At 47.3% G+C, this 26,115-nt stretch overlaps 2 protein-coding genes across 2 annotated transcripts in view; one reads left to right on the top strand and one right to left on the bottom strand.

Annotated features, from left to right (window-relative positions):
- Nucleotides 1-4,510, top strand: part of LOC137536618 (deleted in malignant brain tumors 1 protein) — a 56,025-nt gene extending 51,515 nt beyond the window's left edge. The window contains exons 9-10 of the mRNA XM_068258872.1: nt 766-1,092; nt 1,442-4,510. Coding sequence (XP_068114973.1) covers nt 766-1,092; nt 1,442-1,446 — 332 coding nt within the window. The 3' untranslated portion in view covers nt 1,447-4,510. The remainder of the gene's footprint in view (nt 1-765; nt 1,093-1,441) is intronic.
- A 1,475-nt stretch (nt 4,511-5,985) lies between these two features.
- Nucleotides 5,986-26,115, bottom strand: part of LOC137536627 (uncharacterized) — a 163,920-nt gene continuing 143,790 nt past the window's right edge. Inside the window, exons 32-37 of the mRNA XM_068258878.1 lie at nt 22,331-22,597; nt 21,839-21,929; nt 21,417-21,485; nt 19,452-19,554; nt 6,626-6,665; nt 5,986-6,196 (exon numbers count right to left, since the gene is read on the bottom strand). Of these exons, the coding sequence (XP_068114979.1) occupies nt 6,190-6,196; nt 6,626-6,665; nt 19,452-19,554; nt 21,417-21,485; nt 21,839-21,929; nt 22,331-22,597 (577 nt within the window). The 3' untranslated portion in view covers nt 5,986-6,189. The remainder of the gene's footprint in view (nt 6,197-6,625; nt 6,666-19,451; nt 19,555-21,416; nt 21,486-21,838; nt 21,930-22,330; nt 22,598-26,115) is intronic.

The following is a 26,115-nucleotide window of genomic DNA, read 5'->3' on the forward strand; positions in this document are numbered from 1 at the left end:
CGCTATGCGCTGAGGGGAGACGCCGTAGTGTATATTCCATATGTTAATGAGCTGGGGGGGGGGTGGGGCGAGTCCAGTCCAGAGCGGCACAGAGCTTCTCCAATCGCTGAAAAGCAATGGAATGACGAAGGCGGTAGGCGGAGCTGTACGCTCTGTACAGCTCTGCCTACCGCTGCCGTCATACCATCACTATCCTGTGATTGGTGAAACTGTGTGTGCCGCTCCGGACTGGACTCGCACCCCCCCCCCCGCCGCCCGGCTCATTAGCAATCATGAATATGCATTGCTTCTGTCAGTGGATCCGCCCCCCGCTGCCCGGCTCATAAGAGTCCCGTACGCCGCACATTAGTAGTACCGCACACACATTGTTAAGCCGAGGTGTCATCATAGAGGGCTTCAGACTTTATAAATGTGCATTGCCTGAAATGCAATGCGAATTCACAGCAAAATTTTCTGACACAGAGCCCGCCATAGCTAGGCTCCTGAACCCCCCGCTAAAGCTTGTTTTGAAAAAAAAAATCCTGAATAAATCGAAATCTCAATTTCTAACAGAAAAATCGCAATTTCGATTTTTACCCAAAATCGTGCAGCCCTAGCCCCAGGTATGTAAATCTGATTTATTTTTTTTTAATTCTCAGATGTTTCCTTTAAGGGGTGAAAACCCAGGAATACAGAGTGGTTAAAAAAAACGCCAGGATAATTTTTGCTATGCTAGATTAAAGTTTCACATTACCCATTTCACTATTTTCTCTCTCCTGCTCTTAGAAACGGAAACGCCCCCCACCTTGCGGCTGGTAAACGGCAGTCACAGCTGTGAAGGACGCCTGGAGATATATTATCGGGGCGTGTGGGGAACGGTCTGTGATGACCTGTGGGGTCTGGCTGCTGCCACGGTGGTGTGCAGACAGCTGGGCTGTGGCCAGGCCTCCGATGCTCTAGGGTTGTCCCACTTTGGCCAAGGAACTGGCAAAATTTGGTTGGACGATGTAAACTGTAAAGGAACGGAAGCCGCTGTGTGGAAGTGTACCCACCGGCCATGGGCCACGCATGATTGTGACCACAGCGAGGACGCTGGAGTGGTATGCTCATCAGGTGGGTCCACATTGCAGAAAACCTTGCGCTGTAATGTCATTACCCTTAACAATGAATCAACGAGATGCAAATTATTCTGGCTTGCTTGCAAATGTAATGCAAATATATGCAGCTCGGGACTAGGCCAATCAAAATCAACAGTAAGTGCAACTTATTGGCCCAATCCCAAGCTGCGAACAAATTTGAATGAAATTTGAATGCACGATGAAATTATTTGCTCCTTTGGTAATTTCTAGTGTTGAGCAAAACAGCCAAATTTACAAAACTGGACTATAGCATGAATCTCACTGACAGGTAATTAGGGGATGATGACATCACAATCTGTAAACAATGCATCTTGATTTTGCAGGTTGATGCCAAGCGATGATCTGGCTGGAAATCTGTACATAGGTGGATGTAGTCATCCCTTCAGAGACTTTTCAGCCTTCCAGAAATACCTTTACAAGTCCACAACAGAATTATAACGAGAATTATGTTCATACTCCCGGCCTTCCATGGAATGTAAGGATAGAAGCAAATCTCCTCGAAGTACTCCGTTACCGAGCCTGGGATGGAAAGACCTTGAAGACCATCTTGCCCTGGAGACCTAAGCCTGACCCTGAAATTAGCTTTGTATGAGGTCAAGAGAATGTTTATAGATGCTGGCCACACTAAAATTATCCAATCTGAAGTAGTGCAAAGAAACAAGAAGAGATGGAAGGCTCTGGACACCATAGGGTTCCCTGTGGCTTCTGCAGAGCACTCACGGGAGTGGAGCAAACTCACATACCTGGCGCTCGACTTGTGTCCTTCTGTCTCCAGCCTCACCGGGGGCTGTTTTCGGTCACCTGGTCACAAAGGAGAGGAGCCAGTGAGATGAAGGCAGAAGGACACAGGAGCAGGCCCGGATGTATATTACAGGAGTCTACAATCACACATGTTCTGGCACCCTACACTTCTCCCTCCATGAACCTACAAACCCCCACCGAAACACACCGCAATATTGCTGACTGGCCCCTCTGTCACTTCTTTCTTACTTCCCTTGCCCAGTGTAGGTAGCCACCCTCTATGAACCTACAAACCCCCACTGAAATGCACCACAAATGTGCTGGCTTGCACCACTGTCACTTCCGTCTTACTTCTCTAGCCCAGTGTAGGTAGTTACAGTTGTCCCTTAATACTTAGTGTACCTCTGGATACCTAAAACTATGTAGCTAGAGGTGCCCCCTGGTATTAGGTAACTAGAGGTGCCCCCAACTGAAAGGAGATCTCATCAGTGGAATGCTGAGAGCTGGGTGAGTAACTTCTCATTTACGCTCTGCTTCAGACTCTGCATAGGGAAGGAAGGAGGCAGGCACTCAAGGAAGCGAGTGAGCCACCCTTCCATCATCAGACGCCTATAGGCACAAGCCTACATTGCCTTACAGTAAATCTGGCCCTGCACAGGAGTGAGCTTTCCTGGAAAGACAGATAAGTTCACTCCACTGCCGCAAGTACTCTGCAGGGGCCTCAGGGGATTACTATTAACATCAGGGGGGCGGGACCAGACGCCAGCCATGCTGTGACATAATATACACGTCATAACATTAGGGTCAGTTCTAGACTTTTTGCTGCCTGAGGAAAACTTATGAGGATGCGCCCCCCAATTTGGAATGATCGCAGCAGCACCCGACAATTTTCCCTGCTTCAGTTAATGTTCTCAGTCAGCAAGGGGGCAAATGCAACAACTTGAGACATGACATGCTGCAGCTCAACACAATAACACACTGGATGGCGGGCTGGCTGCGAGTCTTTGACAAACAAACTGCTCACCCTCAGCCAGTTAGCCGTCTTCCATTCCTCCATAGTCAGGACAGCAGTGCCACCTCCTCCCTTCTGCTGTGCAAGTCAAATGAAACACTCCTGCTTTCCTGCCCCTCCCCCCCCCCCTCCTCACTCACTGTCAGAATTCTCACTCAGCACAACAAGCTGCTTTTCCCCAATGATGACCTCTTCACTTCGCTTTCCTCTTGCCTCTCCTTCTCTGACTGCATGCTGTTAGTGTAAACACACTGCAAACATGCTGCCCCTGTAATCTCTGCGCCTGATGCAAATGCTTCATCTTGCTTCATGAGAGAACCGGACCTGCATAAGATGCACAGACATTTCCCGCAAAGTTTTTTCGGTGGGTGAAAGGCACAGTTCACCCGGGCATACCGAGGCATCCCACTCAAATGCTTTTCTGCAACTGTACAGAAAAGCTTTTGGCGACACTTCTCGCGATTGCAATTTTCCACCCCTGCAGGGGACACAGAGACGTGGCAGTAACAGGGGCGTTGCTAGCCGCAAAGATCAGTGGCATGTGCCCCGGATCTATTTTGAGGTGCCCCGGGTGTTCCCCAGGCAGAGTCAGACAGCGGGCAGCAGTACTCAACTCCACCCAGCACACCCACCCATTGAAGCACCACGGCACCCAGCATATCCCCCACCGATGCACCACATCTCCCAGAATTCCCCCATAGAGACACCACAGCTCCACCCATGGCCACACCCACATTCTGGTGCATGGACACACCCATTGTTTGACTGCAGTGTCGAAAAGTGCCCTGAATCTCTTTAGATCCTAGCAACACCCGCTGCAGTAAACAATCCTGAAAACAAGCTGTTGCATCCACGATCGGGAACAATCAGGATTGAAACATGGAGTTTGTGTAAACGGCTGTCCCGGTGCTGCCAATTAGTTTGAATGGGCAGCCCTTAAAGGGGCACTACAGCGAAAAACTTTAAAATTTAAAATATGTAAGTGACAGGTTTTGGACTAGTCCATCTCTTCATAGGGGATTTTCAGCAAGGCTTTTATTCTTTATAAAGATATTCCCTAAAAAGGATTTAAACAACGATGCTGGCCGGCTTCCATGCTTCTTACAGTTTTTTGGCAGTTGGACAGAGCAACTGCCATTCACTAAGTGCTTTTGAAAATAAATATATCCCTGAGAATCCCCTATAAAGATATGGATTAGTCCACATCCTGTTGCTTCTGTCAGATTTCTACTACCTACTGTAAATGACAGCAACATAGGAGAAAAGTCATTTATGGCTCATTTTACTCAGGAAAAAATGATCTTCTTATTTGTATATGTTTGCACATATTTTAAATTTTACAGTTTTTGTAGCGCCCCTTTAAACGTCTAGCACCACTGCTGTTAGTTACCATCAAGGGTCCGTGTGAACTAGCCCTAAAAGAAACTGCCCCGTTGAATTTCACAACACATCAATATACTGTTATGTCATCTGAGTCCCTGACCGGGAGTGAGTATGCTGATCAGGTCTTCTGAGTCCTATAGCTTCAGGTTTATTGCGAGTGGCTGATTAAAACACAACTAAAAAAATCAGCATGACAGCCAGTCAATTGATTTGGAGCCTCCAGGTTTTTTTTCCCACCAGATTTCCATTTATGTATCTTCTGCCAATGTGGGGAGCATAAGAGTTATGCTTCTATAAAAACAGAATGTGTTATTGATTGAGACAAGATGATTTTTTGTTGTTGATCTGTTTCGGACTTTATATTTAGCACAGCTGTAGAGTAAAGTTACCAATGCATGCACAACAATTCCCGATTATTTGTGGAATAGTCTTGTCCAATCACGTTTTCGCCTGGCACGCACATTAAATGCAATGTTATCTGCTTGACATGTTTCACATTTCTCATAATGGCTTCATTTTTCTATACCAGGGGTGTTAAATTTAAATTAAAGTGGGTAAAAATTAAACACTAGAACCAAGTCGCGGGCCAATCTCAATGACTAGTGGCCAACTCCCTTCCCTGGTGTCTAATGGCCCCCGTCCCGCCCCTATACAGCCCCTTGGTGTCTAGTGGCCCCCTTCCTCCCCTATACAGTCTGCTGGTGTCTAGTGGCCCCCTCCCATATAGGGTTCCCTGGTGTCTAGTGGCCCTCTCCCTCTTCTATACAGTCCCCTGGTGTCTAGCGGCCCCCTTCCTCCCCTATACATTCTGCTGGTGTCTAGTGGCCCCCTCCCTCCCCTATACGGTTCCCTGGTGTCTACTGCTTTCTTCCTCCCTCCCCTATACAGTTCCCTGGTGTCTAGTGACCCCCCTTAAGTGACCAGCTCAACCAGAAAAAGCAGGATTTTGGCCTAGAGAGACCCCAGCTCTTACACTTTCTATGGGCATGCATGTAATTAAAGCGGACCCAAACCAAACACCTTTTTAATTCAAAATATTTAGTTGCACTACTCTGACACATACAAAAGATAAACACTCCTTCAAGCCTATGAGCATTTCAGTGCATGCTTTTCACCCTTCTCTTTTCATAACTAGGGTTATACAGTTGGCAGCCATTAGCAATTCCTCCTTTGCCGTACACCTCCTACTCCACCAGTTTGTCCCGGCAATATGAAAGGAAGGGAGGGGTTCCTCCAATAAATGTAAAATATTTTATTTTTGTCATCATGCAGCTGAAAAAAGGCTGCTATTTATTATTATAATTTAGAAAATAGATTTTATTTCTGAAATCTTGTATTTTTAATTTGGGTCCACTTTAAGGCGGAAATTTGAGTGCAGGGAAAAGACGAAAAACAGCTCATCCTGCTCCTGCAAGAGTCCCAGCGGCATTAATTACGACACCCCCTCCAGGCCGCCGTAGACTTGGAGGTAAGACGTAATTCAGCTTCCAGCTATTGCTTATGGCCGAATTACGCTGTTTTTATAGTAATTTGGCTCTGTCTTTTGAGCACCGCTATAGCCATAATTCACAATACGGCCCATGGCAGCGCATGATGTGCCCAAATTTCCTGCACCGTTTCTATGGTAAAAGTCGTTTTTTATGCCAAGCAATATGATGAGCTTCTGTTGGCTTAGTATAACAATATTTTAAATTTCCTTGAACTAAAAGAAAAAAACAAAACCATCAAGAATTTCCCCGAATTGAACTTTTATTATTGTCAGTATGTTTGTGTATAAAATATAACAATTAGTACATCTCAGAACTACAAAATGCATTCTAAAAATTTCCATTTTAAACAAAACAACTTTAAATACGTCAGTTGATATCATGGGGTGTCATATAGTCAGCCTTCCAGAGGGGGCAGTATTGTTCCAGGTCAAAATAACCGCTTCTTTCACTGCCTATGAAAGAAAACACAAAAGCAACATCAAATGTTAATCAAAGCAAGTAGGAGAATGATAATCTGTGCCCATAGAACTCCAATGTTTTGGCATTATGTGAAATAAGTGGACCATCGGAGCAAATCTTATTACTGCTTACAAAAGGTAATGCTGCTGAACGTTTCCTGATGATCTGACCTCACTTCCTGCTGTATCCCCTCCCATTTAAATGCAAATGCCAGAATGTGTAAAAGAAAAAAAAAGTATCCACCTAGTATGCGAGCTGTAGCAATGGATATTTGAATACTGTTTTCCCTAACGATAATTTGCTTTGCAAAATCACTAGAACAGTATTTTCCATGCTGCAAAAACTGTTTCATGGAATACAGAACAGAATAAGAACTGGACAGTAGATAAAGAGAGAAACATGATTTTAAAAATGGAACTCACCAAGAACATGGTGAAGTGTATTCTGCAACAGCATTTTCATCTGAAAAATAACAAATATTCTTGTGTTTATGAACAGTTTAAATGTATTAGTTACCAACCTACAACATGGATGAATAGAAATAGTTCCAAACCAAATCACTATTTTGTGTAGCAACCTGCAAAGAACCTCCACCATGCTTTACTGTTGGCTCAACACTTTTTTCCTGTATTACACTCAATGTCATCAACAATGTGTCTGGGGCATAGCAATAGGGGTTGCAGAGGTTGCAACTGCATCGGGGCCCTTGGGCCAGAGGGGCCCCGAAGGGCCCTCCCTCAACTACAGTATTAGATCTCTATTGGTCCTGTGCTCATAATAATCATTCTATAGATACTTTGAATAGTGGTAATCATTAACAAGCTACTCCCCATCCCCTTCTTGCGCCTCTGACACTGTAGTTACCATTGGCAGGTTTTGGTGTGACGTATCAATTGTTATGTATAAAACTTTCATCGGGACCCACAGCTCCTTAGCTACGCCACTGCTGTTACAGTCAAATATTTCAACTATATTTCTTGTGTTGTCAAGCATTAGTGTTGGGCGAACATCTAGATGTTCGGGTTCGGGCCGAACAGGCCGAACATGGCCGCGATGTTCGGGTGTTCGACCCGAACTCCGAACATAATGGAAGTCAATGGGGACCCGAACTTTTGTGCTTTGTAAAGCCTCCTTACATGCTACATACCCCAAATTTACAGGGTATGTGCACCTTGGGAGTGGGTACAAGAGGAAAAAAAAATTAGCAAAAAGAGCTTATAGTTTTTGAGAAAATCGATTTTAAAGTTTCAAAGGGAAAACTGTCTTTTAAATGCGGGAAATGTCTGTTTTCTTTGCACAGGTAACATGTTTTTTGTCGGCATGCAGTCATAAATGTAATACATATAAGAGGTTCCAGGAAAAGGGACCGGTAACGCTAACCCAGCAGCAGCACACGTGATGGAACAGGAGGAGGCGCAGGAGGAGAAGGCCACGCTTTGTGAGACACAACAACCCCGGCCTTGCATGAGGGCAAGAAGCGTGCGGATAGCATGCTTTGTACCGCCATGCAGTCATAAATGTAATAAAGATAAGAGGTTCCATAAACAGGGACCGGCAACGCTAACCCAGCAGCAGCAGCAGCAGCAGCACACGTGATGGAACAGGAGGAGGCGCAGGAGGAGAAGGCCACGCTTTGTGAGACACAACAACCCAGGCCTTGCATGAGGACAAAAAGCGTGCGGATAGCATGCTTTTTACCGCCATGCAGTCATAAATGTAATAAAGATAAGTGGTTCAATAAACAGGGACCACGCGGCAACGCTAACCCAGCAGCAGCAGACGTGATGGAACAGGAGGAGGCGCAGGAGGAGAAGGCCACGCTTTGTGAGACACAACAACCCAGGCCTTGCATGAGGGCAAGAAGCGTGCGGATAGCATGCTTTGTACCGCCATGCAGTCATAAATGTAATAAAGATAAGTGGTTCAATAAACAGGGACCACGCGGCAACGCTAACCCAGCAGCAGCAGACGTGATGGAACAGGAGGAGGCGCAGGAGGAGAAGGCCACGCTTTGTGAGACACAACAACCCAGGCCTTGCATGAGGGCAAGAAGCGTGCGGATAGCATGCTTTGTACCGCCATGCAGTCATAAATGTAATAAAGATAAGTGGTTCAATAAACAGGGACCACGCGGCAACGCTAACCCAGCAGCAGCAGACGTGATGGAACAGGAGGAGGCGCAGGAGGAGAAGGCCACGCTTTGTGAGACACAACAACCCAGGCCTTGCATGAGGGCAAGAAGCGTGCGGATAGCATGCTTTGTACCGCCATGCAGTCATAAATGTAATAAAGATAAGTGGTTCAATAAACAGGGACCACGCGGCAACGCTAACCCAGCAGCAGCAGACGTGATGGAACAGGAGGAGGCGCAGGAGGAGAAGGCCACGCTTTGTGAGACACAACAACCCAGGCCTTGCATGAGGGCAAGAAGCGTGCGGATAGCATGCTTTGTACCGCCATGCAGTCATAAATGTAATAAAGATAAGTGGTTCAATAAACAGGGACCACGCGGCAACGCTAACCCAGCAGCAGCAGACGTGATGGAACAGGAGCAGGCGCAGGAGGAGAAGGCCACGCTTTGTGAGACACAACAACCCAGGCCTTGCATGAGGGCAAGAAGCGTGCGGATAGCATGCTTTGTACCGCCATGCAGTCATAAATGTAATAAAGATAAGTGGTTCAATAAACAGGGACCACGCGGCAACGCTAACCCAGCAGCAGCAGACGTGATGGAACAGGAGCAGGCGCAGGAGGAGAAGGCCACGGTTTTTGAGACACAACAACCCAGGCCTTGCATGAGGACAAAAAGCGTGCGGATATAGCAGCAATGCTTTTTGCCGCCATGCAGTCATAAATGTAATACAAATGAGAGGTTCAATAAACAGGGACCGGAAACGCTACACCATCCCAGATGTTCATTGGTCATGTTACTTGGTTGGGGTCCTGGAGTGTTGCGTAGTCATTTCCAATCCAGGATTGATTCATTTTAATTTGAGTCAGACGGTCTGCATTTTCTGTAGAGAGGCGGATACGCCGATCTGTGACGATGCCTCCGGCAGCACTGAAACAGCGTTCCGACATAACGCTGGCTGCCGGGCAAGCCAGCACCTCTATTGCGTACATTGCCAGTTCGTGCCAGGTGTCTAGCTTCGATACCCAATAGTTGAAGGGTGCAGATGGATTGTTCGACACAGCTACGTCATCTGACATGTAGTCCTTGACCATCTTCTCCAGGCGATCGGTGTTGGAGGTGGATCTGCACGCTTGTTGTTCAGTGGGCTGCTGCTGCATGGGTGTCAGAAAATTTTCCCACTCCAAGGACACTGCCGATACCGTTCCCTTTTGGGTACTAGCTGCGGCTTGCGTTGTTTGCTGCCCTCCTGGTCGTCCTGGGTTTGCGGAAGTCAGTCTGTCTGCGTACAACTGGCTAGAGGAGGGGGAGGATGTCAATCTCCTCTCTAAAGTCTCCACAATGGCCTGCTGGTATTCTTCCATTTTGACCTGTCTGACTCTTTCTTCAAGCAGTTTTGGAACATTGTGTTTGTACCGTGGATCCAGAAGGGTATAAACCCAGTAATTGGTGTTGTCCAGAATGCGCACAATGCGTGGGTCACGTTCAATGCAGTCTAGCATGAATTGAGCCATGTGTGCCAGAGTCCTACCAGAATCCTCATCATCCTCTTGTGAGCGTTGTGATAGTTGTTGTGATGCATCATAGTCGTCACCTTCCTCCTGGTCTGCTTCTGCTGACCATTCGCGTTGAATTGTGGAAGTCCAACGTGCACCGCTCTGGCCCTCGTCAGTGGTGGCATGAAATTCCTGCTCCAACTCCAGCTGTTCCTCCTCCTCTTCTTCGTCATAGCTGCTGGGGCCAGCGTTCCCTGAGGCGGATGGCCTGATGTTGGTACCATCACGCTGATCGTTTTCTCCTTCAGATTCCCCCAGTTGCATCATGACAGCTGTTTCCTTGATTTTTAACATCGACCTCTTCAGTAAACACAGCAGTGGTATGGTAATGCTGACTGAAGAGTTGTCACTGCTCACAAGCAACGTGGATTGCTCAAAATTTTGGAGGACTTGGCAGAGGTCCAACATGTTGGCCCAATCGGATCCACAGAAGCTTGGCAGCTGGCCGGATGCGCCTCGGTACTGCGCCGTCATGTACTGGACCACTGCACTCTTCTGCTCGCAAAAGCGGGCTAGCATGTGCAGCGTAGAATTCCAGCGCGTAGGGACATCACACAGCAAGCGATGGTGGGGGAGATTGAAGCGCTCCTGCATCTTGGCGAGTGCCCCCGAAGCAGTACTGGAATTTCTACAATGTTTGGCCACTCGACGCACCTTCAACAGAAGATCGGCCACGCCTGGGTATGTCCTCAGGAACCGCTGAACTACTAGGTTCATCACGTGCGCCAGGCAAGGGATGTGTGTCAGCTTAGCCAACCTTAAAGCGCGAATGAGATTACTCCCATTATCACACACAACCATGCCCGGTTTCAGGTCCAGCGGTGCCAGCCACAAATCCGTCTGTTCCTTTATTCCCCTCCAAATTTCCTCCCCTGTGTGCTGCTTATCCCCAAGGCAGATTAGCTTCAGCAACGCTTGCTGACGCATGCCAACAGCTGTGCTGCACTGCTTCCACGATCCTACTGCTGCTGGGTTAGCGTTTCCGGATGAGGTACAGCTTTGAGATGCGTTGGAGGAGAAGGAGTCAGAGAGGTAGGTGCTGCTGTTGTTATCCAGTGGGAGGGACGGCGGTGCAGCTGTTTGTGGCGTGGGCAACACCCGTGCCGTAGCAGGTGAGGAATCGCTGCCAGGCTCCACAAGGTTCACCCAGTGCGCGGTAAGGGAGATGTATCGACCCTGGCCGAACGCACTCGTCCAGGTGTCAGTGGTGAGGTGAACCTTGCAGGCAACGGCATTCTTCAAGCTTCGGGTTATTTTGCTGACCACGTGCTCATGCAACTCAGGCACTGCAGAGCGCGCAAAGTGGTAGCGGCTGGGAACCACGTAACGTGGGATGGCCACTGACATCATGCCAGCTGTTTGTCTCCACCACTCGATATGGCAGCATTTCGCAGGCCAGAAGCTTGGCTATGCTGGCTGTTACTGCCACGGCCCGGGGGTCATTTGCTGGCAATTTCCTCTTGCGCTCAAACATCTCCGACACAGACAACTGAACCGTAGCGCTGCACACGGAAGGGCTGTTGGTTGTTGTGTTTGATGAACACTGGGAGACCTCAAGAGCACTACTCCGGAAAGTGACAGTGTCAGCGTCGTCTGATGTTTGTGAATGTTGTGAACCACGCAATGGCTGGGCTACTGCTGTTGCTGAGGCGGGTCTGGTGGTGAGTCTGGTGAACCCAAGGGAGGCAGTGTTGTTGCTGGTACCCTGTCCTGACGCGTTTTCCCACAGAGTGGGATGTTTGGATAGCATGTGACGGCTCATGCTGGTGGTGGAGAGGTTGTTAATACTTTTCCCCCTGCTCAGGCGGGTCTTGCACACCTTGCAAATCGCCATGGTAACATCCTCAGTGCAGTCTTCAAAGAAAGCCCAGACTTTGGAGCACCTGCCTCCTTGCTGGCGATTTCTGTTTGCTCCTCTTTTGCCTCTCACTTGAACTTCCACGCTTGTGGTGCCTGAAATTGCGCGCCGCCTACCTTGTGGCGCAAGGCGAACTCGTGCAGCAGTGGGTTCTTCAACAGACTCATCTGTGCTGCTGCTACGACGGCGATGTTCTCGTTCACAAACAAAATCTGGGTCTCTGTCCACATTGTCCATACCCTCCTCTTCCATCTCCTCAAACTCGTCATATGTCATTGTGGGCCGCCGCCGTGGAGTAGAGCTCCCCACAACAACCTCTGCGCAGCACACTCCAACGTCGTCTTCCAGATCTTGTCGGCCGACCTCCTGCAATTGCAACCCCTCCTGCCCAACTTGCTCTGGGATTTGGGTTTCCGAGTCCTCCTCGGACTCGCCTTGTATTTCAGTGCGCGGTGCATTTCCCACAGTTAACGGTTGTGAATCCAGGCACAACATTTCTGGCTGTTCCTCCATTGACCTTTGAAAGGTGGAAGTTTGTTGGGCTGGGAATAGCTCCTGCGAATACCCCATTGTGTCCTGAGGTAATTCATCGGACTGGTTATCTGGCAGTTGTGTGCGTGGTGTCGCTGCCGGTTGTGTCAGCTTTGTGCCCACTGGCTCCTTGTAACTGGCTGAGGACTCGGACCTCGTGCGTGATGCGCTGGTGCTGCTTAACCCACTGCTGGACGCTTGAGAGGTCATCCAAGTAATTATCTGGTCCTGTTCTTTTGGATTTGTGAGGGTTGTTGTCCTGGACAACATGGGCGGTATTGAGTGGGTTTTCTTGGGTGCTCCCCTGTGGCCTGTACGTGAACCGTCAGGGGAAACACCTCTTCCCTTGCCCCTCCCTCTTTCACCGGATTTCTTCCTCATTTCACTTATCCTTACAGTACACGCTGACTGGCAGCAGTACAGTGGCAGTACAGAAATGCTATACAGTACCACTATTCCCAGCAGCGACACAGAGCACAATGCTATACAGTGACGGGTGAGCGGTGTACCACTATTCCCAACAGCGACACAGAGCACAATGCTATACAGTGGCGGGTGAGCGGTGTACTACTATTCCCAGCAGACACAGAACAGTAAACAGTATGCTATATAGTGTGGCTGAGCGAGCGGTGTACCACTATTCCCAGCAGACACAGAACAGTAAACAGAATGCTATATAGTGTGGCTGAGCGAGCGGTGTACCACTATTCCCAGCAGACACAGAACAGTAAACAGAATGCTATATAGTGTGGCTGAGCGAGCGGTGTACCACTATTCCCAGCAGACACAGAACAGTGAACAGAATGCTATATAATGTGGCTGAGCGAGGTACACAGAGTGGCAGTAAACAGAATGCTATATAGTGTGGCTGAGCGAGCGGTGTACCACTATTCCCAGCAGACACAGAACAGTAAACAGAATGCTATATAGTGTGGCTGAGCGAGCGGTGTACCACTATTCCCAGCAGACACAGAACAGTGAACAGAATGCTATATAATGTGGCTGAGCGAGGTACACAGAGTGGCAGTAAACAGAATGCTATATAGTGTGGTTGAGCGAGTGGTGTACCCCTATTCCCAGCAGACACAGAACAGTAAACAGAATGCTATATAGTGTGGCTGAGCGAGCGGTGTACCACTATTCCCAGCAGACACAGAACAGTGAACAGAATGCTATATAATGTGGCTGAGCGAGGTACACAGAGTGGTAGTAAACAGAATGCTATATAGTGTGGCTGAGCGAGCGGTGTACTACTATTCCCAGCAGACACAGAACAGTAAACAGAATGCTATATAGTGTGGCTGAGCGAGCGGTGTACCACTATTCCCAGCAGACACAGAACAGTAAACAGAATGCTATATAGTGTGGCTGAGCGAGCGGTGTACCACTATTCCCAGCAGACACAGAACAGTAAACAGAATGCTATATAGTGTGGCTGAGCGAGCGGTGTACCACTATTCCCAGCAGACACAGAACAGTGAACAGAATGCTATATAGTGTGGCTGAGCGAGCGGTGTACCACTATTCCCAGCAGACAGGGGAGGACTGGGACCTTTTGGCCTGGGGGGAAAATACAAACTAGAGGCCCGTTTTCACGGCAGCCCCAGCCCAAATGACATCACACACATGCCCCACGTGCTATATGCCAGTAGTCACGTGGGAAATACAGCAAGGACACTCAAGGGAGAGCATGACAGGTAAAGTATAAATGCACTGGCACCGGGGGGCACATAATACATTTTAAGTTACAACAGTTTCTATCTCTTACACAAGTCCTCCAAGCAGCCCTTCTGGAGTCTAGAGACTGTCGAAAACTTTTCAACCTAGACAATATTTTATGTAGCTGTGCACATGCAGTTAACAATGGTGAGAGACCAGACAGATTTTTTCCCACGGACCCTGCAGGCAAGCCTCTGCCCTGCAATTGCTCTTTAATTGGGCGTTTATTTCCCTCATTCAGCATAGTATTTCACATTGCCTTACACAAAAACCTGAATTCACCAGGCACAGTGCCAGCCCTAAATCATTAAATGAGAGGCAGCCTGGGGGGAAATCTCCCCCCTTCCCCCCTGGCCAGTCCTCCCCTGCCAGCAGACACAGAACAGTAAACAGAATGCTATATAGTGTGGCTGAGCGAGCGGTGTACCACTATTCCCAGCAGACACAGAACAGTAAACAAAAAGAAGAGAGGAGCGCTCTCTGGTGTATTAACTTTTTAATTGTACTGCTAACCGCAAGACAATAAAATCACACTTACAATGTGCATATAAAATCAGAGCTTGTCACATAGCTATAGTACGTCACCGCGTTCTGATGTAACCTCAACCGCTTGGCTTGCCTCCGCACTATGGCCAGTACTGCGGGGAATCCTGGGATTAAGAAGCGCCGGCGGGATCTGGAACACGGTAGACTCGGCAGCTGCCCTGCGTCTATTGCGTCATGACGCGTTTCTGCGTTCCACGCCTTCGTCAGATGACGCAATGACGCATAGGGCATGTTAAAATAAGCGGCTGGTTGCCATAGTGCTCAGACGGCTACAGTGGCCGCTGGGGACCACACGGGAATACGAGCTGCCTGCAACGGGATTTGTGTCTCGTTGCTAGGCAATCAGTAGGCTTGTAAACAATACCCCGTTCAGTGCGGGGTCTCGGATGCGCCTATGTAGTTCTGCGATACATTAGGTGACTATCCCTGGATTCCCCACGTTGTGGCAGTAAGTTAAAAACCTGGATCAGAATTTTTATCATGTATACATGCGCAAATCTCACATCTAAACAATAAAATATGTTATATTATGCAGGGGCTGTTTTTTTGAAAGCAAAAATCTCAGTACCTAACCTCTATGTTTTACAAACACATTATTGGATAAACGGAAAAAAGGGGGGGGGGGCACCTTAAGCACCCTAAAAGTACATTATACCAATAAATACATCTAAAAATCATTGTACAGTCAAATATACATATAAAGAAAGTGCTTTAGTGCATAAAAATACATATACAGAATGTAAACTCCCGTATTTATACAAATAAACATATATGTCTATCAGCCCTATAACGTGCTGTGCTAGTTATGCTTTCGCATAAAAAAATGACGTGGGGTCCCCCCTCCCGAGCCTCTGTAACCCCTTGTCTCCCATGCAGGCTGGGATAGCCAGAATGCGGAGCCCCGGCCGACTGGGGCTTCGCACCCTGAGCTATACCAGCCCGCATGGTCCATGGTATGGGGGGGCTCTGGGGGGGAGGGGCGGCCAAGCCTCCCCCTCCCCCCCGGAGCCCTTGTCCAATCCATGGACAAGGGGCTCTTCCCCACCTCCGGTGCCCCAGGAGGAGGTGGGGGCGACGACTCCCTGGGGGGGGGGGGGTTCATGGTGGCATCTGGGAGTCCCCTTTAAGAAGGGGACCCCCAGATGCCCACCCCCCTCCCAGGAGAAATGAGTATAGGGCTACTTTGTACCCCTTACCCATTTCCATAAAGGGTTAAATGAAATAAAAACACAACCACGAGAAAAGTCCTTTAATGTTCTAAATTAACCAGAAATACTTACCTGTACCTTTAAGAAAAAAATCCCACGCCAATCAGGTCCCACGACAGTATCCTCTATCTTGCGATCTTCTGATACATGTTGATTGAAGATCTCCGCTGCCCCGACGCCACACACGCCGCCTCCGCCGCACTGCTCTCAGCTATACTAAGTATAGCTGAGAGTTGCGTCTATGCGTCTATATAGACGCATTAGCGCTAGCTGCCGCTGCCCTCCCTGCCTCCCCCCACCTGTCACCCTCACCCATGCTGGCACCCAATGCACCCATGGGTGCCAGCATGGGTGAGGGTGACAGGTGGGGGGAGGGAGGCAGGGAGGGCAGCGGCAGCTAGCGCTAATGCGTCTATATAGATGCATAGACGCAACTCTCAGCTATACTAAGTATAGCTGAGAACAAAAAGCATCTTTAAATTTTGGCTCCAAGGCTCCCCATTGGTTCCTTATCGACCAATGGGGATCCTCCTGATCCCCATTGGTCTGTTAAGGAACCAATGGGGACCATTGGAGCTAAAATTTAAAGATGCTTTTTGCTCTTAGCTATACTAAGTATAGCTAAGAGCAGTGAGTGCGGCGGAGGCGGCGTGTGTGGCGTCGGGGCAGCGGAGATCTTCAATCAACATGTAACTGAAGGTCGCAAGATGGAGGATACTGTCGTGGGACCTAATTGACGTGGGATTTTTTTCTTAAAGGTACAGGTAAGTATTTCTGGTTAATTTAGAACATTAAAGGACTTTTCTCGTTGTTGTGTTTTTATTTCATTTAACCCTTTGTGGAAATGGGTAAGGGGTACAAAGTAGCCCTATACTCATTTCTCCTGGGAGGGGGGCAGGCATCTGGGTTCCCCTTCTTAAAGGGGACTCCCAGATGCCACCATGAACCCCCCCCAGGGAGTCGTCGCCCCCACCTCCTCCTGGGGCACCGGAGGTGGGGAAGAGCCCCTTGTCCATGGATTGGACAAGGGCTCCGGGGGGGAGGGGAAGGCTTGGCCGCCCCTCCCCCCCGAAGCCCCCCCATACCATGGACCATGCGGGCTGGTATAGCTCAGGGTGCGAAGCCCCAGTCGGCCGGGGCTCCGCATTCTGGCTATCCCAGCCTGCATGGGAGACAAGGGGTTACAGAGGCTCGGGAGGGGGGACCCCACGTCATTTTTTTCAAAACTTTTCCCACACTCTCAACATAACCCAAAAATTTTATTTTAAAAAAAAAATAAATAAAATTTTTCAATTTTTTTTTTTAAATATTGTTTCCCAGTATCTTTTTAACATATCCTGCAAATTTGGTGTTGCTAGGATTTAATGGGACTTTGCTATTAACTGCTAAAGTCGGCGGAAAAAGTTTCCACGGGAATGTCAGTACGCGATTTAAATAGTTACATTTCCTTTGAAGATTTAAAATCGATTTTCTCAAAAACTATAAGGTCTTTTTGAACAATTTTTTTTCTTCGTGTTCCCACTATTTTTCTTAACATTCCCTACACATTTTGGTGTTTCTGGCATTTAAAGGGGCTTTGCTATTAACCGCTAAAGTCGGCGGGCGTTTAATTTTCCCACGGTCAGAAGAAGAATATTCAAAATCGATTTTCTCAAAAACTATAAGGTCTTTTTGAAAGATTTTTTTTCCTCTTGTTCACAATTTTCTTCTTAACGTTCCCTGCAAATTTGGTGTTTTTAGCTTTTAAGGGGGCTTTGCCATTAAACATTAAAGCCGGCGGGCAGATATTTTCAAAACGGCAGCAAAGCAGGGGTTAAAACGATAAATATCGTTTGGGAGCAATACAAATATAAATGATAAATATCGTTTTTAAAGCCGGCGCCATTTTTTAGCTGTTAAAAACGAAAAATAACTAGTGATAATGGTTCTCTATGGGGCGCCGTTTTTTAACTACGATAACTGGCGCCATTTTTAACGGACCCCTCATTTTTCAGCCACGGGTCCTGTAGGATAATGTGCCAATTTTTATTCACAATCTGCTTGATCTTCATTGCACTTTTATTGTATGTTGTGACAAATATGGCACTTCCATTTTTATCTTTATTTATATTTTTATTATTTTTATTTTTATTATTATTATTATTTGTGTTCTTATTTCTATTCGATTTGATCTTCTTATGAGTCTGTCCCTCTGTTTCTTGTTCTTCTTTGTCTTTTCTGAGATTTTTGAAAGTCTCCGCTACATCTGAGATATGTTCTGCTTTATAGCAGACACAGAACAGTAAACAGAATGCTATATAGTGTGGCTGAGCGAGCGGTGTACCACTATTCCCAGCAGACACAGAACAGTGAACAGAATGCTATATAGTGTGGCTGAGCGGTGTACCACTATTCCCAGCAGCGACACACAGCACAATGCTATACAGTGGCGGGTGAGCGGTGTACTACTATTCCCAGCAGACACAGAGTGGCAGTAAAAAGAATGCTATATAATGTGGCTGAGCGAGGTACACAGAGTGGCAGTAAACAGAATGCTATATAGTGTGGCTGAGCGAGCGGTGTACTACTGTTCCCAGCAGCGACACAATGACAGGGGGGACCCTGGCTAGCGTGGCTGGAGCGCGAACTACCCTGTCTGCCTACCCAAAGCTAAACCCACAGACAAATGGCGGAGATATGACGTGGTTCGGGTATTTATTTACCCGAACCACGTGACAGTTCGGCCAATCAGAGCGCGTTCGGGTCCGAACCACGTGACCCGTTCGGCCAATCACAGCGCTAGCCGAACGTTCGGGGAACGTTCGGCCATGCGCTCTTAGTTCGGCCATGTGGCCGAACGGTTTGGCCGAGCACCGTCAGGTGTTCGGCCGAACTCGAACATCACCCGAACAGTGGCGAACACTGTTCGCCCAACACTATCAAGCATAGGTAAGACACTTGGCCTTGCTGTCATGTCAAGGGTAAGGCTATTATAACCACAAATCTTCCATGAAGAGCACTTTTGACTAGATTTCTCAAGACTGTAGTCATACCAGGATTACAGTGGTTTCTGCTTGGTCTTAGCTGATGGTATCACTAGACATTTTATGATCTCAAAAGGAAGTCTGCTGCATTTAAAGGTAATCTCGTGAGACTCAAGTTAGGATCATGCCAGATTCAGACAGGGCCAATCGGTAAGTAAGGTTCCTTCCTATGCACTCTTACTACATGTGTCTCTTTTAAGATTTATGTGTCTATAGATTGAAGCAAAGCTGACCCAAGCTATAATTTTTAAATTGAGCACAGAGACATGTTCACATGAACCTCTATGTGCTCTTAGCTCCCAGGTCTGCTCACCCGTTCCCCGTAATCTCTGGCAGTATAGTATGACTTTCATAGAAAGTCAAACTTTTAAGAAGGAAGAGGCATGCTTCCAGGATCCGTCCTGCCCACTTATGCCCCTTTCCCACAACTCTCTGACCCACTTAACAAGTGTGCTGAGTGAGAATTTTGCCCTTGAAGAAGCACTGACCCTGGAGGAACTTCTGAGATCTGCACTATTATCAATATGGAGGTGCTGGACTCCAGAAAGGAGCTGCAGCCAAAGGGGACAATTGAGGGATGTCAGAAGTCGCCAGATGGGATGAGTATTCCGTGCATATGTTTATTTTACAAGGTTCTTTTCAGGTCCCGTGTCGTTTAACGCATAAAGAATTTTACCTGTCTCATAGTAGTCGTACACTTTGACTGTGGCTGGTTCAAGGTTCCTCACTGGAAAATCCTGTGCCAGCATAAACACCAGCGTGGTGGGTGATCGCCCCAGCTGTGGGTGGAGAGAAGACACAGACATAGCATGATGGACTCATTGTTACAAAGTATCAACCAATCACATTTCAGGTTTTCTGAGAGGAATGTTTTTATACTTTACAGAGTTATATACATTCAACTTATTCAAATGAAAACCTGCCTAAAATGGCCATGTCCATAGAACAGAACAGTACGTTCTTTAACAGCTTGCCGATCGCGTCGCGCCAATGGGCGTGGCGGCAGCCCCAGGCCCGCCTAACGCCGATTGGTGTAAAGTCCTGGGGGAGCAGTTTGCAGGCGATCGCGCGTATTAATGCGCGGCATCTCCGCTTGGTAGGCGGAACTCCACTCCGCCTTCAGATTCCCAGCGGCGATCGCCACTCGGAGACTGTTAGATGGCGAAACCATCTAATATACCTGTACAGCGCTGCGATCTAAGGCAGCCCTGTACTGGGGACAGCCGTGTGACACGGCTGTCTCCCTGGGGGACACAGAAGCGATCGGAGGTGATAGGCTGAAGCCTATGACAGCCGATCGCAGTGAGAGGCTGACAGGAGGAGGAAGGGAGGGAAACATATTAAAGAAATAGTGTTTTTTATTAAAAATAAATAAGAAAAATATTTATGAAAAAATAAAAATAAACACTGGGGGAGCGATCGGACCCCACCAACAGAGAGCTCTGTGTTGTGAGGCCTTAAAGCTGCAGTGGCCTATTTTACTTAAGAGGTTAAAAATGCTACCAAGTTTCGATGTTAGCTGTTAAAGGGAACCAGAGAGGATGAAGAAAAGGTTTTATACATACCTGGGGCTTCCTCCAGCCCCATACGCACGGATCGCTCCCACGCTGCCGTCCTCTGCTGCCTGGATCCACCGGTACCGGGTCCCGTCATTGCCGCGAGTCGGCCAGTTGGCCGGCGGACGCGGACGATTCTCCGCATCACACGGAGCTCCCTCCATGAACGTACGCATGAGGCTGCCTACTGCGCAGCCGCATGCGTACGGGTATGGAGGGAGCCCCTGTGATGCGGACAATTGGCCGCGTCCGCCGGAAGTGACGGGCCCGGTACCGGCGGTTCCAGGAAGCGGAGGATGGCGGCGTGGGAGCGATCCAGGCTTATGGGACTGGAAGAAGCCCAAGGTATGTATAAAAGCCTTTTTCTATTTTAACAATCCATTCCTCTCTGGTTCCCTTTAAAGAGGAACTCCAGTGAAAATGTAATAAAAAAAAGTGCTTCATTTTTACAATAATTATGTATAAATTATTTAGTCAGTGTTTGCTCATTGCAAAATCTTTTAAATCCATGATTTACATTCTGACATTTATCACATGGTGACTTTTTTTTTACTGCTGGCAGGTGATGTAGCTGCTGCTTGTTTTTTTGACAGTTGGAAACAGGCCACTCAGATAACAGTAATATATGGGTACCTGCTGTTAGATTTAGTTTTAATAGTTTAACTGGTCCTGTATAGGGCATTAGTTGCACTAATATAATTAGAAGTGGACACCTTCCATTTCCTGTTCAGCTGACTTTCACTGCTGTAGGCTGCAATCTTCTCAGAGAGTTTAGTCTATGCCCCGCCTCCCTGCCCTCCTTACAGCCGAATGATGCAATTGAAGCAGCAGCCAAAGCCTCTTCTATACAGCAAGTTCATAATTCCCCTCTCTTAGGTATTTTAAGGTCACGTGATCACATTTTTGAAGCAGATTGGTAGCTGCTAAAGTCTTTTTTTCACACACAAAAGGGAAGATAGTATATTTGCACCTGTGCCTAGGGATGGGCTTCCAAAAATGTGAATACTCTTAAAAGCTTCCCCCCAAACTGTATGTAGCTTAAGATGACCAGAGCCCAGCACAAAATGTTAGCAAAAATATCTGACCTCATCCAAGTACAGGTTCATGACATCATTGTTTGACTCCAACTTCCGTACCTGTCTTCTGCTCTTCAGCTGTAACAGAAATGATAAAGTCACAAATAACCAAAGAAAAAAACACGTAAAGAGGGACATTTCTGGAAGAGAGTAGTAGTGGAAAAAAATAAATCAATACATTGCAAAGTGAGAAGGTAAAATGTTGAAATTAGATCAAGAAATGATTGAATTTTGCCGTGTAATTCGTTGACGTTGTTGATCCACCATGAACCTGCAGGTCAGCATCGTTACTGCAGGCAGACATGAAAAAAGAAAACAGCACCAACTGGGATAGATATATAGTTGTAGTATTTTGTTTGTACAGTTGTGTGTGTTGTGAGCATTGTGACATATCATTGTACAGTTTAAGAGGCCCGGTCTTACCCACTTACCAGTTCTACACTGCTCATCTCTGGCATGAAACCAGACAGCACGTTCACCTCAATAATAGCCATGTTGGACTTAACACGGGAACCCGAGTATCTGCAGGAGGAATGAATAAGATAACATGACAACATCTGTCAGCTCTCTAAGCATCACCAGAATAGCAAACAGAAGTCATCCAGCAAACCTGGGCAGGAATACTTCAATGATACCATAGCCAAAAACATGTGGTAAAAATTGAAGGTGCAGTGGGTAGGGCAGGGGCAAACTAAGGATTTTCACGGAGGGGATTCCTGAAAGGTCTACCTCAGCCATGCACAATACAGTATAATAATATGGTAGGACATCATGTTGTGTACACATAAGGCAATTTCCCATCTGACCGAAAACGGGATAGATCAGGATTAGTTTGTATACAGATAATAATGAGGACAGCCGACACTGGTAATGAAGGGGAAAGTGAAACAATCACACAGCAGGGCACAGGGTTGTGCTCATACCTGACTCCTAAGTTCCCCAGAGCTACTCCATGCTCTGTACACACGCTGCTGCTCCATGCTCTGTACACACGCTGCTGCTCCATGCTCTGTACACACGCTGCTGCTTTATCCAAAGTCAACTGTAGCCGGGTAAGAAAGGGGGTGGTGCTGTGAGCTGCAGGGTACTTGCAGATATTCTGGTGTCTCAACTTGTGTCTTTCCCCAGACACTGCACCGACTCTGGTCTGAGGGGGGATTCTGGGCAGCTGTAATCCCCCCTGCGTTTGCCTATGTAGGGGGATATAAGCAAATACTTACTGCACTTCCCATTCCCCTCTGTCACTTGCAATTGTCCTACACTCAGTCCTGTTATTCTCGGTGACTACAAACCCGGACATACTGGGCCGCGCATGACCAGTATGTCTCTTCTGCTCCCTTGTGGCCGCGCAGTGATGTCACAGGACAGGAACGCGCTCACTCCCCTGCTCCTGCATCCCCACGTGCACGCTCCACTGCAGTGAGCACGGGGGAAGTGAGCGCGCTCCTGTACTGTGACATCACAGCACGTGATGTCACAGGACACAGTTCTGCTCACAGGGGAGCAGAACGGACATACTGTGCATGCGCAGCGCAGTATGTCCGGGTTTGGAGTCACCGAGAGTAACGGGACTGAGAGTAGGAAAACGGCGAGTGATGGAGGGGAACGGGGGGCATGGTAACTATTTGCTTATACCCCCCTACCTACTGCTCCTTCACTTTTTCCAGAACCTTTGGGCTTGGTATCCTTGATTAAAGGACCACTACTGCAAAAAGTTGGGAATCAAATTTAAAAACAAAAACAAAACAAAACATGTATGTGTTGCGAATTAAAAATATTTTTACCTTTTGTGATTTTCGCCGCTCCCACGCCCCTGGATCAGTAAATATTGCCCCAGATCCGTTCATACATACATGTAAACATAAACAATTAAAAAGTATGTTTCTTTCAGAGTAAAATGAGCTATAAATTACTTTTCTCCAATGTTGCTGTCGCTTACAGTAGTTAGTAGAAATATGACCTAACTGACATGTTTTTGACTAGTCCATCTCTTCATGGGGGATTCTCGGTATTTCATTTATTCTTTACAAAACCACTCCCTGAAAAGAATCTATACAAAGATGCAGGTCACCCCCTCTACCTGTTTGCATGCTATTCTGGCAGTTGGACTGCGCAACTGTCGTTCACTAAATGCTTTCGAAATGAAAATCCTGAGAATTCCCCCATGAGGAGATGGGCTAGGCCAAAATCTGTCAGTTTTGTCAGCTTTCTACTACCTACTACTGTAAGGGACAGCAACATAGAAGAAAAGTAATTTATAGCACATTTTACTCTGGGAGAAATGTACATTTTATTTGTGTTTTCTTGTATTTTAAATTTTAAAAATGTTCACAGTAGCGATCCCTTAACCACTTAACAACCTCTGCCACGCTTATCTACGCCCCTTTAAACTTCACCTGAGTCACAGGGGTGTAGATAAGCAACTCCTGTTTATTTTGCTGCTGTGCGCGATCGCGTCCGCGTGCACCCGGATGTGCATACGCGTCAGGCACCCGCTGGTCCGTGATTGGCTGATGTGAACATGTGTTCACAAAGCCAATCACGGTGCTCATTCATGCAGAATGTGTGTAAACATTGTATCAGTCACTATGCTGTTACAGTTACTGAGATCACTCGTGAGAGGAACTCAGATAACAGCATCAGTGAGGTTTTTTTAAAATAAATTATACCCCCATTAAGCCCATTAACCCTTGCCTCCCTTAAATGTGAAAATTGCTGTGGTTTTTAGGTGAAAAACCCTGTGGTAGAGAAGTGGTTAAAAACACCCTCATCTGAGCCATATCAATGTTGGAACACATACTCGCAACAGCCTTTATGTTTAGACTGAGTGTACACTAAATGGCCACAAGATGGCACTGTGCATTTAGTTAATATGCATTTTCGGTGTTATGTGCTGTTCTGCCCCTCCTCTCTATTATTGTTTCCTGTGTTGCTGTTCTTCTATGCTTATGCACATATCAAGCCTTCCTTGCAATTGAGCTGAATGTTTCCTGTGTGATCTTCATAGATGCCGCATCTGCCTAAAATCATATCAAACTTACGGTAAGGACACACATTATTACCTGTGACTGAAAGGGAACCTTAAAGGATAACTGTAACAATATGGAGGCTGCCATATTTCCTTTTAAACAATACCAGTTGCCGAGCAGCCCTGCTGGTCTATTTGGCTGCAATAGTGTCTGAATCTAATCTTGTCAGACCTGACAATAATGTCAGGAACACCTGATGTGCTGCATGGAGTGCATGCTTGTTTAGGGTCTATGGCTAAAAGCATTAGAGGCAAAGGATCTGCAGGACCGCCTGGCAACTGGTTTTGCTTAACCCTGGCGTTCTATTAGGCCTGGAACCCACTGAAATCCGCAAACGCAAAACGCAACCGCTAGCGTTTTGTCTGAGCGGTTTGCAAGCGGATTCATGCGCGTTTTCGGTCGCGTTTTGCAACAGTGTATTTTTTTGCTCAGCAGTTGTGTAGCGTTTTGCGTTTTTATCCTGATTGGTCCTGTGAATTATTTTTAATTTTGTTACAGTGTGCTGAACCGCAAAACGCTAGCAAAACCGCTCAGTTTAGGTTTTGCTGAGCGTTTCTGCTAGCGTTTCAATACTTTACATTGGAGCGCTAACGCTCCCAAAATGCTGCAGGTCCTGCGTTTGCGTTTCCCAGAAACGCAAACGCTCCTGTGGAAGTTGCCCCATCCATTAACATCAGCTGAGCGTTTTGGCAAAACGCTAGCGTATCGCAGCGCTGCCAAAATGCTCAAAAAACCGCTCTTGTGGGTTCCAGCCCTGAGAGCGGCCAGGGCAGCGCAGCACATTTTTTTTTTTTTTTTCTTTTAAATCATGTAGCTAGCCTATCGCTAGCTACATGATAGCCGCTGTGCAGCGGCATCCCCCCGCCCCTTCCGATCGCCTCCGGCAATCAGAGCAAACAGGAACTGCCGTTCAGAACGGGATTTCCTGTTTGGCTTCCCCGTCGCCATGGCGACAATTGGGATGACGTCATGGCGTCGGAGGGAGTCCCGATCCACCCCTTAGCGCTGCCTGGCGCTGATAAGCCAGGCTGCGCACGGGGTGTCGGGGGAGGGCCCTGTTACGCAAAGTGCTAGCTGCGTGTTTTAAAAAAAAATTATTAAACCCCCCCCCTCCCCCCCCAGGGCTAGAGCAATCCAGCACAGCGGTCATGGATGAGCTGAGCTGTGTGCTTTTCCATTGATTCCATGCGAATTTGCATGAAAATTTGCATACCAAAACCGCATGCAAATTCCCTATTAAATACATTGTATGCGAATCGCATAGCGGTATGCGGTATGTGAATTCTGATGGCTCTGCCGTGCAGTTTTTTTCTGCACAGAAAAACGCTCAGAAATCCTGACAAGTGGAAACAGTCCCATCCACTTGTATTGTCTATGTGAATCTGCATGCAGGAAACGCATGCAAATTCGCACAAGTGGAAACGGGCCCTAACTCTTTACCCACAATGTAATGGAGTTGCCAGTGATAGTATCTGTCATGATATTAATTGATCATGATATGAAATGAGGATAGAATGGGATGAAAGGCTTTTTTTGTGTATCAAATGGTGTTATGAATTACTATCAGCTCGTCCAGGATTTGTACGCCAAGTTTCGCTCTGATACTTATTCAGCCATACGGGATGTTTGTCTGATAACGTTATCTTATGTATAACAAAGCAGAAGAAGGGAGAATGCTT

The sequence above is a fragment of the Hyperolius riggenbachi genome, chromosome 10 (genome assembly GCF_040937935.1).
Source record: "Hyperolius riggenbachi isolate aHypRig1 chromosome 10, aHypRig1.pri, whole genome shotgun sequence".
Taxonomy (NCBI): Eukaryota; Metazoa; Chordata; class Amphibia; order Anura; family Hyperoliidae; genus Hyperolius; species Hyperolius riggenbachi.